Source organism: Ursus maritimus, unplaced genomic scaffold (assembly GCF_017311325.1).
Source record: "Ursus maritimus isolate PB19 unplaced genomic scaffold, ASM1731132v1 scaffold_20, whole genome shotgun sequence".
Taxonomy (NCBI): Eukaryota; Metazoa; Chordata; class Mammalia; order Carnivora; family Ursidae; genus Ursus; species Ursus maritimus.
In genome coordinates, this window is record NW_024424453.1 from 30,942,280 (window position 1) to 30,955,516 (window position 13,237).

A 13,237-nucleotide genomic window follows, 5' to 3' on the forward strand; every position below is an offset into this window, starting at 1 on the left:
TCATACCAATGGCATTCTGGTGGCATAAGTTTACTCAGTTCTTCAAGAGATTTTTCTGAACGATATTCCTAGTTATAAAAAAAAAAAAAGCAGAATATTAAGAAAAAACACTTATAAAGAAATGCAAATACGTATGTTCCTATGGACATATTCCATGTCAGACTTAAGTAAATAATAATCTCATGTTTTAAAAACTTCCCCCAGTTCTTATCTTTTCCTTTACTTGAACTTATATTCCTAAAACATAAAAGTGTACCCCTTATTAAATAATGTTAAATTATAGTGGCCAAACAATTCTGACAATTAAATATTCCCAATTTTATATGTTAATATTCAATGTGAAGCCTAAGGTCAGTTTATTTATAAGAAAATAAAGAACCCTCATTAGTGTGTCCAAAAAGTATATAATTTTCAGTCATTAAAAGTTAAAATCATTGAGCCTCATGATTAAGATAATTTTACTTCTAGTGTTAAATGACGAAAGACATCAAAGACAATTAACTGTAAGCAACATCTGCTTTGAGGATTTAAGCACATGCTTACTGCAAAGGTTTATGGAGTAACTTTGCATAGAAAGAACATTTGTTAAATAAAGTGAGCTGTGGCTGGCACTAATTTCACAGATACCTTTCCCATCACCCTGAATTATCCAAAAGGGGACATCCTCAGGAGCCCTAAGTCTGTGATGCTCCAGCATTTCTCTATGCATATAATCAAAGCTGAGGGTCAGAAACATCTTTCATCTCACCATACTACTTAGTCCACGTTTCCACGGGCAGTCTTGCTTCACATAACATCACCACTATTTTTGTCTCATTTCTGCACTAAATACACCAATCTTTTGATCTAAATTTAAAAAGGGAAAAGTCTGAGTAGTGGGAGTGAAAGCTGGGGAGTGTTTTGAAATGACTGCAGTGCTAGTACTATTCAAAATTTCACAACCATCAGAAACTTTTTGAAATAGCAAATGCAAAGCTATATAAGAGTAACTTAGAATCAAATCAGTATTTACTTAGGCAAGAGGAACAAATGTGAGAGTGAGGCAAATCTGAAATATTAAAATTCTAAGACACCCCTCCCCAACCGTAACAAGGATATTAAGGAATTTGGAAGTTTTACCCAAAAATTCCACAGAAGGCTAGAAAACACTCACCAATACTAGATCCTAGTAAGTAAAAGCTGCCCAATCTTTACATCCCTTTGCAGACTTCTTAGGCCTCACTTCCTATAACTCCAGAGATACTTCCGTATCAAAATGACCTTTTAACATATCACTAAAAACCTGACAGCCATCTCTAATGAACACTTAAAAGTTATATTTTAAGTTTACTGTAAGGTGGCATCAATGTATGACAGTACAAAGCAAATTAGCTATTTTCACGGCTGTGAGGTTTTACAATGGGGTGAGAAATGGAGATTTGAAAGAGAAGGAAAAAAGGGTAGACACAAATATAAAAATATACAATATCCCCCTAAAACCCAGATAAAAATACAAATACTAAATAAGATAAATCATGGACAATTTCAGAGTTTTTGTAATTTTCTAGCAAAGCATTATGATAAGTTCAAGTGGCAGCAAATACGATCTTTTCAGAGGTTTTTAATTGCAGTTTATACAGTATTTTGTTGATTTCAAGGCACATTTGGGGAAAAGGCTCATGTATGTATAAGAAACCAGACCTATCAATCTGAAACTGAGCTTTTCATGTTTCGATTCTTTCTGGAGTTTTCCATCAACTGAACCTACCACAGAGATATTTAGCAGATGGTTTCTGCCATTGCATTCAGTGTGTAACATGCGATCTTTGTGGAAAATCCCACACTACGTTTAAATCACAATTTTGTAGGATTTTTTTGAGGTGGGTGCTCTCCAGGTACCAACAGAACAAGCAAAGGTCTTCTTATTCATAGTGATAATATTGTAGGAATCCCTGTAAAGAAAGTCACTCCATATTTCTTAAGCATTATTAAAGATGCAAGAGGGTTCCAGTTACTGGTTGAGTGGGTAGTACCACCCACATGTCTGAATGAAGAGCTGCCTTGAATGATGACCAGCCTAGAAGGACCTCTGCTAGACTAACGAGCTCCACCTGCCCCAGGGCAACTTTTGTATGTTCTAAGCAAGAAGATTCTTGGAAACAGAATCCCTGAGGGTCTACTGATGGAACTCACAAACTTGCTGCAGATAATCTGATTACAACTGACTTTTCTACAGTGGGTTACTGTAAACTAATAACTTACTAAATTAGAGATTACCATAGAAAGCCGGGATAATGACCGGAAATACCCAAGGAATTAACCACAGATGTGAAAATAACCACAATCACTTCAAATATAGTCTTGAGAGTCAAAATATGAACTTGAGTGTCATACGTAACATTTCTCCCTAAACTAGAATAGTCCTTTTTTTTTTTAGATTTTATTTTTGAGTAATCTTTACACCCAATGTGGGGCTCGAACTCACAACCCTGAGATCCAGAGTCACACACTCTACCAACTGAGCCAAGCCAGGTGCCCCAATCCTTCTATTCTTATTAACTATGCTTTAAAACTTTTAGCTAATAAAATGGGACCTGCCAACATTGCTCTAAAATATGAAGTTATATAAAACTAAGCCTATGTTTTTATATATGCCTACACTTGCTATAAAAATCCTGACATTATCTCCACATTGTTCACATTTCATTTTTAAAAGGGGTTCCTCATGATATATTTTATTTACTGTTTCAATGCCTATGCTGAATTGGAAGTTTGATCCAGATCAGAACATTCTTTCTGGGTAGGAAATGAGGAATTTAAACCTGGCCCAATTTTTTAATTGGAAAAAGTTTTTTAAACTGTTGCTGGACTTTATTTTTATTACTGTGCTTTTCGTTTCCATCTGCTTCAATTACCTTTAATTTCATCAAATAAAAAACTACATTTTCTTCATGCTACTATCTAAATCAAAGCAGTCTAGTTAGTTCCACAAAGTTCCCTGGAGAACTGAGTTTCTGAAATCATTTCAAAAACAAAGAATGAATTGTTCTGACCAGTATTACCATCCCCCAATAACCACAGATTTTCCCATAAGCCACCTTAGTTTTTTTAAGCAATTAACTAAAATACCATTTTCATGCTGACAATAAGCCACCTACTCACCTGAACAAAGGCAACCGTGACGACGATAAGTATTGCCTATACAAAACAAAGAAACAACCTTTTAAAGCACACACTGTAACTCCAGAAATAAATGTTAATCATGTTTTATTTTTCTAACTCTATCTGCAGTCCCCAGATACCAGACACTAAGCACTGAGATCAGCTGGGGAAGAAATCACAACTCTACCTTAGGGGAAAAACTGACGCCAACAGTGGCTTGCCTCCCCTAGGACAACTTCTCAAATTTGATCTCAAGATCCCTTTCCGCTCTTACAAACTGAGGACCAGCTTTCATGTGGGATATAATCTATTGATATTTACCATAATTTAATACTTTTTCAATTGCTCAGTTTTAATTCCTCCTTATTAATTCATCTAAAAAGTAATAAAACCATTGCATATTGACACATACAACATTTTTTATGAAAAATACACTTTCCAAATAAAAAAATTTGTGAGAAAAGTGCAAGTGCTTTCAATTTTTCTACCTTTAATGTCTGCCTTAATACAAAGCTAGATCCTCACATTTGCTTCTGCATTTAATCTATTGTCCTACGCTGATTAGGCTGAAGTATATAGGAAGAAAACCTAATCTCATACCGATATTGTTGGAAAAGCTTTTTCAGATTGCGGATATTCTTCTTAACTACCACATCGAAATTAAACAAGTGTTAGTTACTTAGAGTAATTTGCAATGTAGAATCTAAACTGTATCAATGAACTTTTCATAATCTATTATAGTAAAATCCATTGATCTATTTTTAATTTGAATAGATCTTTCATCACTGAAAACACTGTAACATCTTACACTGGTCATTTAGAAAATAACTGATTTACTTGGTTATTCAAATCTTTCAAGTGTTGACACATTTCAAAATAGTAAAAAAAAATCACATTCCTTGACATTCTACTGATCTCTTTAGAATAAAGTCTTAAATATTGGGAAGCTATTTAGCACACAGTAATTCATAAATATTTTGCGAAATTCTAAGTATCACTTAAAAGCTTGAACTTTATCACTGGCAATAAATGCTATTTATTTTTCTTGAAGTGATAGTTTCATTTCACTCACTTCCTTAAAAAAGTATGTCAGTTATCCAAATCTTAATAACCAAGTTTGTCTATCATTCATTCTTACTAGTAAAAGCCTAGTTCAGCTCACCACAATCGGCCTTCCGTGAAACAACCATTGTACCTCAATATTCATTAAGTTCTTTATGCATACTTCCCATTTTATTACACAGAATATTCAAAAGGTATGTACTCAACTGTCAAGATTTAATGAAATTAATTTTTACTGCTTTATGAAAAACACTCCTAAGAGAAACAATGAAATAAAACAATGACCATTAGTACAGTTTCAGGCCATTATTTTGACTTGAGTCAACACTCAGTTTTACCTGCCATTGCTTTTGCACCACTGATGCATATATCCAAAGCAAAAATAATGTTTTAATATTACAAAAATAGTTTGGACCTTACATGCTCCCTGAAAGGGTCTTAGAGACACTGGGAGTCCACAAGCAAGAGCTCAAGAACTGCAGCTCTATATTAATTTCTACTGTGTTCTTAAGCATAAATATATTTGCTTTAATCAATGCTTGTACTCGCTATAAATTTTTATACTACAATAAAACAGAGGACAAGAAAAAAGAGGAAACTCTCAATGAAAGCTATAACAGCCTAGACAAAAAGAATAAAATCTTACATAGTGTTCATTGTTAAGTAATATTTTTAATTTCATTTCAAATATTTAAGTAATATTTTTAATTTCATAATCATCAGGTTTCAGTTCACAATTAGTAAAACATTCAAAACAGAAAGCAAACTAAACTGAAATTTTAACCAGAAATTTATTATAAAATATTTCAGATCTGTAAAATTATAAGGTTGTTAAATAATTCTCATGAGTGCCAATCACAGACCCTTGAACACTACTTGAGATTACCGCAACAAAATGCAGAATCTGGATATTAACAAAAAACCTGAAAAAACATTAGGAACGTCTCAATTCATTTTCCAAAATAAAAAAGCCTATCCTAATTTTAAATGATTATCCAACAGTTTAAAAATATACATTATTTTCTCTTACCACAGTGATACTGACAGCATCATCAAACTGATGCATTAAAACACTGATGACTGCGGAAGCCAGAAGCAGCATAATAAGGGGATTTTTAAACTGAAAGTGAAAACAAACAGCAATTAAATGGTTTTGTATGAATGTATGAAGTTGTGTTCCATCACAACAAAGACTTAAAAAAAATAAACTGCTGAGGCATGATTAGAAAATTATGAGTCTACATTTGAATGAGACTTTATACGTCTCTTCAATTAACAAAAAAAGTATTTACACTTATCTACATTTAAAAGTCACCATTTCATAACAGTTCCTTTTCAAAAGAAAAGAAAATTAAGTATCAATACTTAAAACTAAGAATTTACCAATTCCTTATGGTACACGTGTACATAAATTTAATAAATACAGCTGGTCTGAATTCCTACTGAGGCTAGAATAAGTGGAAAATGATTTTTAAGGTAAAGATTTAGGTGAACACTGGGTACAACACCTAAATTATGAGATCCAAACATTCCTATACTTAATAAATTAGCACAGATTACAATTCTGTGGTTGACCTACACACCCCAGAAATAATCCCCTTCGACGGCTAAGAGTCAACAGTAAGATCCACTCCACAGAAGCTGGAGGTTTTCCAAATGCTGGTTTTCCTAATATCTATCTGGCAGAGGCAATAGTATCTAAAGAAACAGAATCATACCATCAACCCAACCCAACAGCACTTAAATGACCAAGCACCAGAGCCACCCTGAATTCTTCCAGTTGGACATCCTACTCCTTAAACATCAGAGCTCTGTTGCCAGAAGCTCTTCCTCTGATGAAGTGGTGCCAATCACTGTTAAAGGTGCAAAGTATCTAGGCTACAAAGAATTCATCCCATCGGAGAGCCCAGCCCCTAGATACCACAGCAGCGAGGTTAGATGCCATCACCTCCCACTCCCTATATGGCTCCGTTCCCTGGCACTGTGGTTCTGACCCTGCTTCACATCAGAATCATGGGAAGAACTTCTAACAAATGCCTAGGTTCACACCAGACCAATTAAATCAGAATCTCTGGGCAGAGGACCCAGGCTTCAGCATTTTTTAAGCACTCCCCAAGTGATTCTAACACCTAGAGGATTGAAAATCACTACTCTAGCAAACTAAAACTACAACTGCAATATGGTTCAGGGTTGACAAACCACACACACTTGACTGAATCAGAGTACCTGGGTTTAAATCCGGCTCCTGTCACTTGTGTATGACCCAAGTTCCTCATCAGTAAAACACTACCTTATACCAAGACTGTGGTAAAGATTAACTAAGAATGTATATTAAAACACTGAGTGAACCATAAAGCCCTCTTCAGATGTTAGTTCTTATTATCACAATTTGAGGACAAGACTCATGGGCTTTTTTATTCTAACCTCTAAAATAGCTGTGCCACAGTAGCAAGCACACCACTTGATTAATGGCAAGCTCCAGACAAATGTTTAAAAAGCAACAAATTCAGTGTTCTTTGTAGAGGAATAGAGTCACCCAGTGCTTTATGATTAACAATTGATATTTACTGTTAATTGCTGCTTGTGCTTAACTGTGTTACACTACCTCTGTTTCATTCTCACAGCAATCCCACGATGCAGGTAGTCAAGCAATGAAACAGGAATAAGAAAGTAAAACATTAAATTATACTGCCTAGTAGTAAGTCCAATCATTGGAGTTTATAAATCCAGAATGAACTTCCTAAAGTTTTAGGTAATGTGGATATGTGGTAAATGTGAGAATAAAAACATGCATATAAAAAATACTCTACAAACACATGACAGATACACACAAACACAAGGTTCTTTTAATCTCTAAAAATTCACGTTTTCCACTTTAGACAACCTCAGCTGCAAAATGAGTTTTTTATCAAAACTGATAAATTTGGGCACATTAATAGGCCCTTTAGAAAAGTTACACATAGATCTTTAAAAAAAAGAAACTGTACTGAGAAGGCATTAAAAGTTTTCTTTACTAAAAAGAGCTTGCTAAAAAAAAATAAGTAAAAATAAAAAGAACTTTTTTGGCAAACTAGGTGAACAATGGCCACAGGATTCTTGGAACTTTTCATACTAACATACTTGTTATCAAGATAAAAGAAAATCCTACAATAAGTCTTTCTGAAAAGATTAGGATGTTGACAAAATATAATTTAAAATAACTTTTATTTATTGATAACTTGTTATCTCCTAAAATTATTAGCCTCATGTTATAGATAAGACTAAAAGGATAATAAAGATCATATAGCTAGTAAGAAAGAAAGAATTTGTACCCAGGCAGTCTGGATTCAAACTACCTTATTTTTACTACATTTTCTAAGCTGGCCATATTACTTTAAAAAACATTAGCATTCCTTATAATAAAACAAGTGTAAGGTAGACATCTGTAAAGGAAACTACTGTTCACAGTATCACTCCATATTATACATTCATAAAGATTTGCACACTAAAAATTATAGAAGTTCCAACTTAACAGCAAACCCAAACAGAAAAAATGTAGGTAAAAAACATTTTTACAAATTATTTCCTTTCTCCACAAAAACAAACTTCACAAAAGTAAACAACTACACTAACAAAAATACGTGTGAATTACACAGCAGGGGAGGAAATAAAAATATCTCACCTGAGAAATATACTTCTTCCATAGTGGCTCATCTTCACTGATATCAAACTCATTCCAGCCATGAAAGGCTCGCCTATGACTTACTTCACATTTGTTCAGACCATTCTGAAGATCAGCCTGTTAGATTTCACATACAGAAGTTACTAAAAATGTTAGAGAACAAAAGAAGAAAAACACTAGGATACATATTGTATGTTCATATTTATAAAAACTTATACAACAATCAAATCTAATCTGTTGTAATAAAAAGCATTATCAGTGGTTGCTTGGGTCCAAGAGCAAAATCTACTTAGAAAGATTAACTGCAGGGAGACCTGAGGGAACTTCTAGGAGTGATGAAAGTGTTCCATATCTTAATTCTGGTGGTGGTTAACATTTGCCAAAATGTAAACTGTTCCGTTAATATGGGTACACTATATTTCATTTAAATTACACCTTGATTAAAAAAAAATGTATTGGTGTATAGGTAACATACAATATTACATTAGCACTTTTTTTTAATGTAAGCAGTAAGGTACAGTTTAATAAACAAAAAACTTATGATTTTCTCTGGGAGGAGAGAAATAAACAAGAACCAGCCACATGACTTACAGAAAACAAAATATCAGTACGTTTTAGTTAGCTTTCTTTGCTCTCATTGTTTTATTTTCTAAAATTAGTTTCTCCAAAAGAACATTCAATGGACCATAACTGCCTTTCTTGTTCTCTGAGCCTATCAAAACCCTCAGATTGGTATTACTTTTTACTCTTGGACTGTGTAATTATTTCAAGCAGATAATTTGTGGTTCCTAAATTACTGAAAATAATTATGTTCTATGAACACCACCTACATTCTTTAGTCACTGCAATATTGTAATTTATAAGAAATACATATGTTATCTGGTCAGATGACCAAAATATATTTCTCATTTTTATATGGTCTTCTTCCAGGGTTGCTGGCTCACAGATCCTAAAACCCTTGGAATTTCCTGGGATGATGGCAATAAAGGTGTCTTTTGTTGTGTTAATGAAAGTGACTTTTGGACTCCACCCAAGAGCAGCAGCTAGTAGACAAGAGGACCAACCACATGATTACAGGGTTCAGTGCTAGCACCCCCACCACCATCCTCCCTCACCTCTGAGGAGGAGAGAGGATGGAGATTGAATCAGCCAAAGGCCAATGACTCAGTCAATCATTACTAAGCAATGAAGCCTCCATAAACCCCCAAAAGAACTAGGTTTAGAGAGCTTCCAGGTTGGTGAAAACATGGAGACTGGGGAGAATGGTACACCTGGAGAGGACATGGAAGCTCCCAGCCCTTCCCCATACCAGACCTAGGTATCTCTTCATCTGGCTGTTGATTTACATATTTTATCATATCCCTTTAATAAACTGATAAACATAAGTGTTTCCCTGAGCTCTTTGAGCCACTCTAGAAAATTAAATGAACCTAAGGAGGAACCTCTAATCTGTAGTGGGTAGGTGAGAAGCATAGGTAACAGCCTGGGGCCTGTGACTGACTTCTGAAGTCAGGAGTAAAGGGCAGTCTTCCAGGGCTGAACCCTTAACCTATGGAATTTGATGTTATCTCTGGGTAGATATTGTTAGAATTGAGTTAAATTATTGGGTGTCAAAGAATTGGTTGGTGTTGTGTGTGGGAGAACCACCCCCCCAAGCATGTTGGAATTGGGTTTGAGAAACTTGGAAGAATCACTGTTTCTCATGATTTATTATCATAACTACCATTTAAGAATGAAATTACCTGCATCCCTGAAATAATCAGTTTCTCTGGCCAAAAGCTTTACAACAGAGTTTGAGAACAGTCTCTCAACACTTAAAAATATTTAAAATAAATGGTTTTAAAACAATATAAATACAACCAAAAAACCCTCAAAAAATAGATATCCACTGTTTTTAATGCCATCATTAAAATACGTGAATTTTGAAGGAAAAATAAAAAACAGTATTCATGTTACGTTAGATTGTGCTTTTAAAACTAGGAAGAGATTAAATTACATAAGCAATTAAAGTTTACTTGCAGTCCCTGTCTTGTACTTACCTTTTACTTTACTTTAGAAAACACTTACAAAAAAATGATAAACTCCTCTAACTCTCCTTATGTTAATAAATTGATTATTTTATTAATCCAACTAATCCTTACACAGCATTAATAGTTCCTGGCAATGCTAATGACCTAGAGCTGCACTGTCCAATCAGGTAACAATCAGCCACATGCAGCCATGTAAATTTTAATGAATAAAAATAAAATTAAATTAATTTCAGTTCCTTACTTAAATATACACACTTCAAGTACTCAGTAGTCATATTTAGCTATTGGCTACTGTACTGAACAGTGCAGAACACCACATTTATGTCATCGGAGAAAATTCTATTGGATGGCATTTACCTAAAATGACTGATTTTACTATCTATTCCCTTCCTCCCCACCAAGTACTTACTTGGAGAATGCTTGCAACTTCACTGACTGGTAATTCACTTGCTTTTTTTGATGTCAATACAGGAATCATTGTCTCATTTTCACCATTAGGAATTTTTTGGAAACGTGCAACCTAGCAAATAAAACCAAAGGAAAAATATCTGAATCTACCAAAATATTGGAATGTAATCCAGAATAAATGAAAATTCAAATATTCACAGAAAGTTAGTTCCAGTTAGAAAACAAACATCTTTAGAATAATAATATCTAGTCCTAATAAGATAATTTTCTACTAACCATGTGCTATTTCTCCAGAAAGCACATCTCAAAAATTAAGCCACCAGTACCAGCTAGAACACAAAATAATTTCCACATTAAATAAAAAAGATGCTATTTCTACAGCAATGTAATGAGTAAAAAGTAAAACAGATGTCCCGTCTAGCAGATCCTAAGAATTACATGTAGTCATAATCCTCTAAACTCATTATGTTTAACAGGAAAGACAGAGAACAGCTAAGCTTTCTCCATTTTAACTACTCCTGTTGGTCAGCCCGTTTTTTAACTGTCCAGAAAAACACCTGGCTACTCTACATAAGCACCAGGACAGCAAGTCAGATTTAAAAACCCATTCCCAAATTAGCGGGAAAACAAAGAGCAAAAGAGACCACACAAGCAGAGGATGCACAGTTAGGGAAGGGGCTGTAAAGAGACAGAGTAAATCACAGAGATGGTGGTAACCATGGTATCTACATGATGCAGCTTCATGAGCAAGTATCTACAGAAAAGTGTTTATTTAACACACTTCCAGAAATAAATCCCCAATCCAGACTTGTCTTGGGTCCTAAGCTGACAGATTCTTTGTAGACAAAAAGTTTTGAGTAAGTAGGAGAAAGTGAGACAAAATCTCCCCACAGAAACTTTAGCGAAGAAAACATTTCAGTTGCTATACCTCCACTGATTAAAATACTGAAACCGTAAAATAATACTGAAACTGAAGTGATCCTCTTACTGCCAAGGCACACATCTTTAAACTTTCAGATGGATTTCAACCTTGGATAATCAACATTTTTAGGATAAAGTATTTCCCTAAAATTTTTTGGACACAACACTTCTTTAAGACAACAAATTAGACTGATCAAAGAATAACTTCAGTTTCTATTATTAAAGATAATAATAGAGACCTGTATGCTGCCATTATAGAAGTCTGTGTACATAAAAAAATCTTTACACTTACTCCAAAATATAGTAAATTGCTGTGGGGAAAAAAGTACTCCTTTTGTGTAACTGGGTTCTGGAACAATCAAATACATACATGTTTTCTAATCTCATTTATTTAAAATGCATTCCTGAATGTTTAAGTACTTTAAAGCAAGAAGTGGTGGACAGCTATATACAGAAGAATGAAACTCGACCATTCTCTTACACCATACAAAAAGATAAACTCTGAATGGATGAAAGACCTCAATGTGAAACAGGAATCCATCAAAATCCTAGAAGAGAACATAGGCAGCAACCTCTGATATCGGCCACAGCAACTTCTTTCAAGACATGTCCCCAAAGGCAAGGGAAACAAAAACAAAAATGAACTTTTGGGATTTCATCAAGATAAAAAGCTTCTGCGCAGCAAAGGAACAGTCAACAAGACAAAGAGGCAACCCACGAAATGGGAGAAGATATCTGCAAACGACATTACAGATAAAGGGCTGGTATCCAAGATCTATAAAGAATTTCTAATCTTTAACAAAAAAAACCAATATAATCAAGTCAAAAAATGGGCAGAAGACTTAACAGACACTTCTCCAAAGAAGACATACGAGGCTAACAGACACATGAAAAAATGTCCAACATCATTAGCCATCAGGGAAATTCAAATCAAAACCACACTGAGATAACATTACACCAGTTAGAATGGCAAAAATTAATAAGGCAGGAAACAACAAATGTTGGAGAGGATGTGGAGAAAGGGGAACCCTCTTACACTGCTGGTTGGAATGCAAGTTGGTACAGCTACTTTGGAAACAGTATGGAGGTTCCTCAAAAAATTAAAATAGACCTACCCTATGACCCAGCAATTGTACCACTGGGTATTTACCCCAAAGATATAGATGTAGTGAAAAGAAGGGGCACACGCACCCCAATGTTCATACCAGCAATGTCCACAATAGCCAAACTGTGGAAGGAGCTAAGATGCCCTTCAAGAGACAAATGGATAAAGAAGATGTGGTCCATATGTAACGGAATACTACTCAGCCATCAGAAAGGATGAATACCCACCATTTGCATCAACATGGATGGAACTGGAGGGGATTATGCTAAGTGAAATAAGTCAGCTGAGAAGTAGACAATTATCATATGGTTTCACTTATATATGAAACATAAGGAATAGCATGGAGGACATAAAGAGAAGGAAGGGAAAAATAAAGGGAGGGAAATCAGAAGGGGAGAGGAACCATGAGAGGCTATGAACTCCGCGAAACAAACTGAGAGTTTCAGAGGGGAGAGGGTTGGGGGGATGGGTTAGCATGGTGATGGGTATTAAGGACGGCACATATGGCAATGAGCACTGGGTGTTATGCGCAAACAATGAATCATGGAACACTACATCAAAAACTAATGAAGTACTGTATGGTGACTAACATAACAAAATAAATAAATAAATAGATAAATAAGTAAAGCAAGCAAGAAGTGGAAGGATTTTTCTAATCTTAATGAGAAAATTACTAGTAACTAAAAATTCTGAGGAAATTGGAGACAAATTACCTTTCTTTCATACAAAACAAAGTCTTGAAATTATTTAAAGCATATTTTTACATAATTAAGAAATTTAAAACCTTAAAGAAAATACTGGAATTCAACAACGTTGCACACGTTTTAGAGCCACTGAATGTCCTTATTTCAAATCGATAAACCTATGTAGTGGAAACTGCCATCTCAAGTACCCAATACGCAGTACAAG

At 34.6% G+C, this 13,237-nt stretch overlaps 1 protein-coding gene and 1 non-coding gene across 5 annotated transcripts in view; both read right to left on the minus strand.

Moving 5' to 3' along the window:
* The window catches only part of ATP2C1 (ATPase secretory pathway Ca2+ transporting 1), a 160,126-nt gene that overhangs the window by 77,466 nt on the left and 69,423 nt on the right, over positions 1 to 13,237 (minus strand). For all 4 annotated transcript variants that reach the window (XM_040636815.1, XM_008708771.2, XM_040636817.1 and 1 more), the window contains exons 2-6: positions 10,304 to 10,414; positions 7,865 to 7,981; positions 5,234 to 5,323; positions 3,142 to 3,177; positions 7 to 68 (exon numbers count right to left, since the gene is read on the minus strand). In XM_040636815.1, the coding sequence (XP_040492749.1) occupies positions 7 to 68; positions 3,142 to 3,177; positions 5,234 to 5,323; positions 7,865 to 7,981; positions 10,304 to 10,414 (416 nt within the window). The remainder of the gene's footprint in view (positions 1 to 6; positions 69 to 3,141; positions 3,178 to 5,233; positions 5,324 to 7,864; positions 7,982 to 10,303; positions 10,415 to 13,237) is intronic.
* TRNAQ-CUG lies at positions 2,440 to 2,513 on the minus strand. The gene has a single exon. It is a non-coding gene; the product is annotated as a tRNA-Gln (tRNA).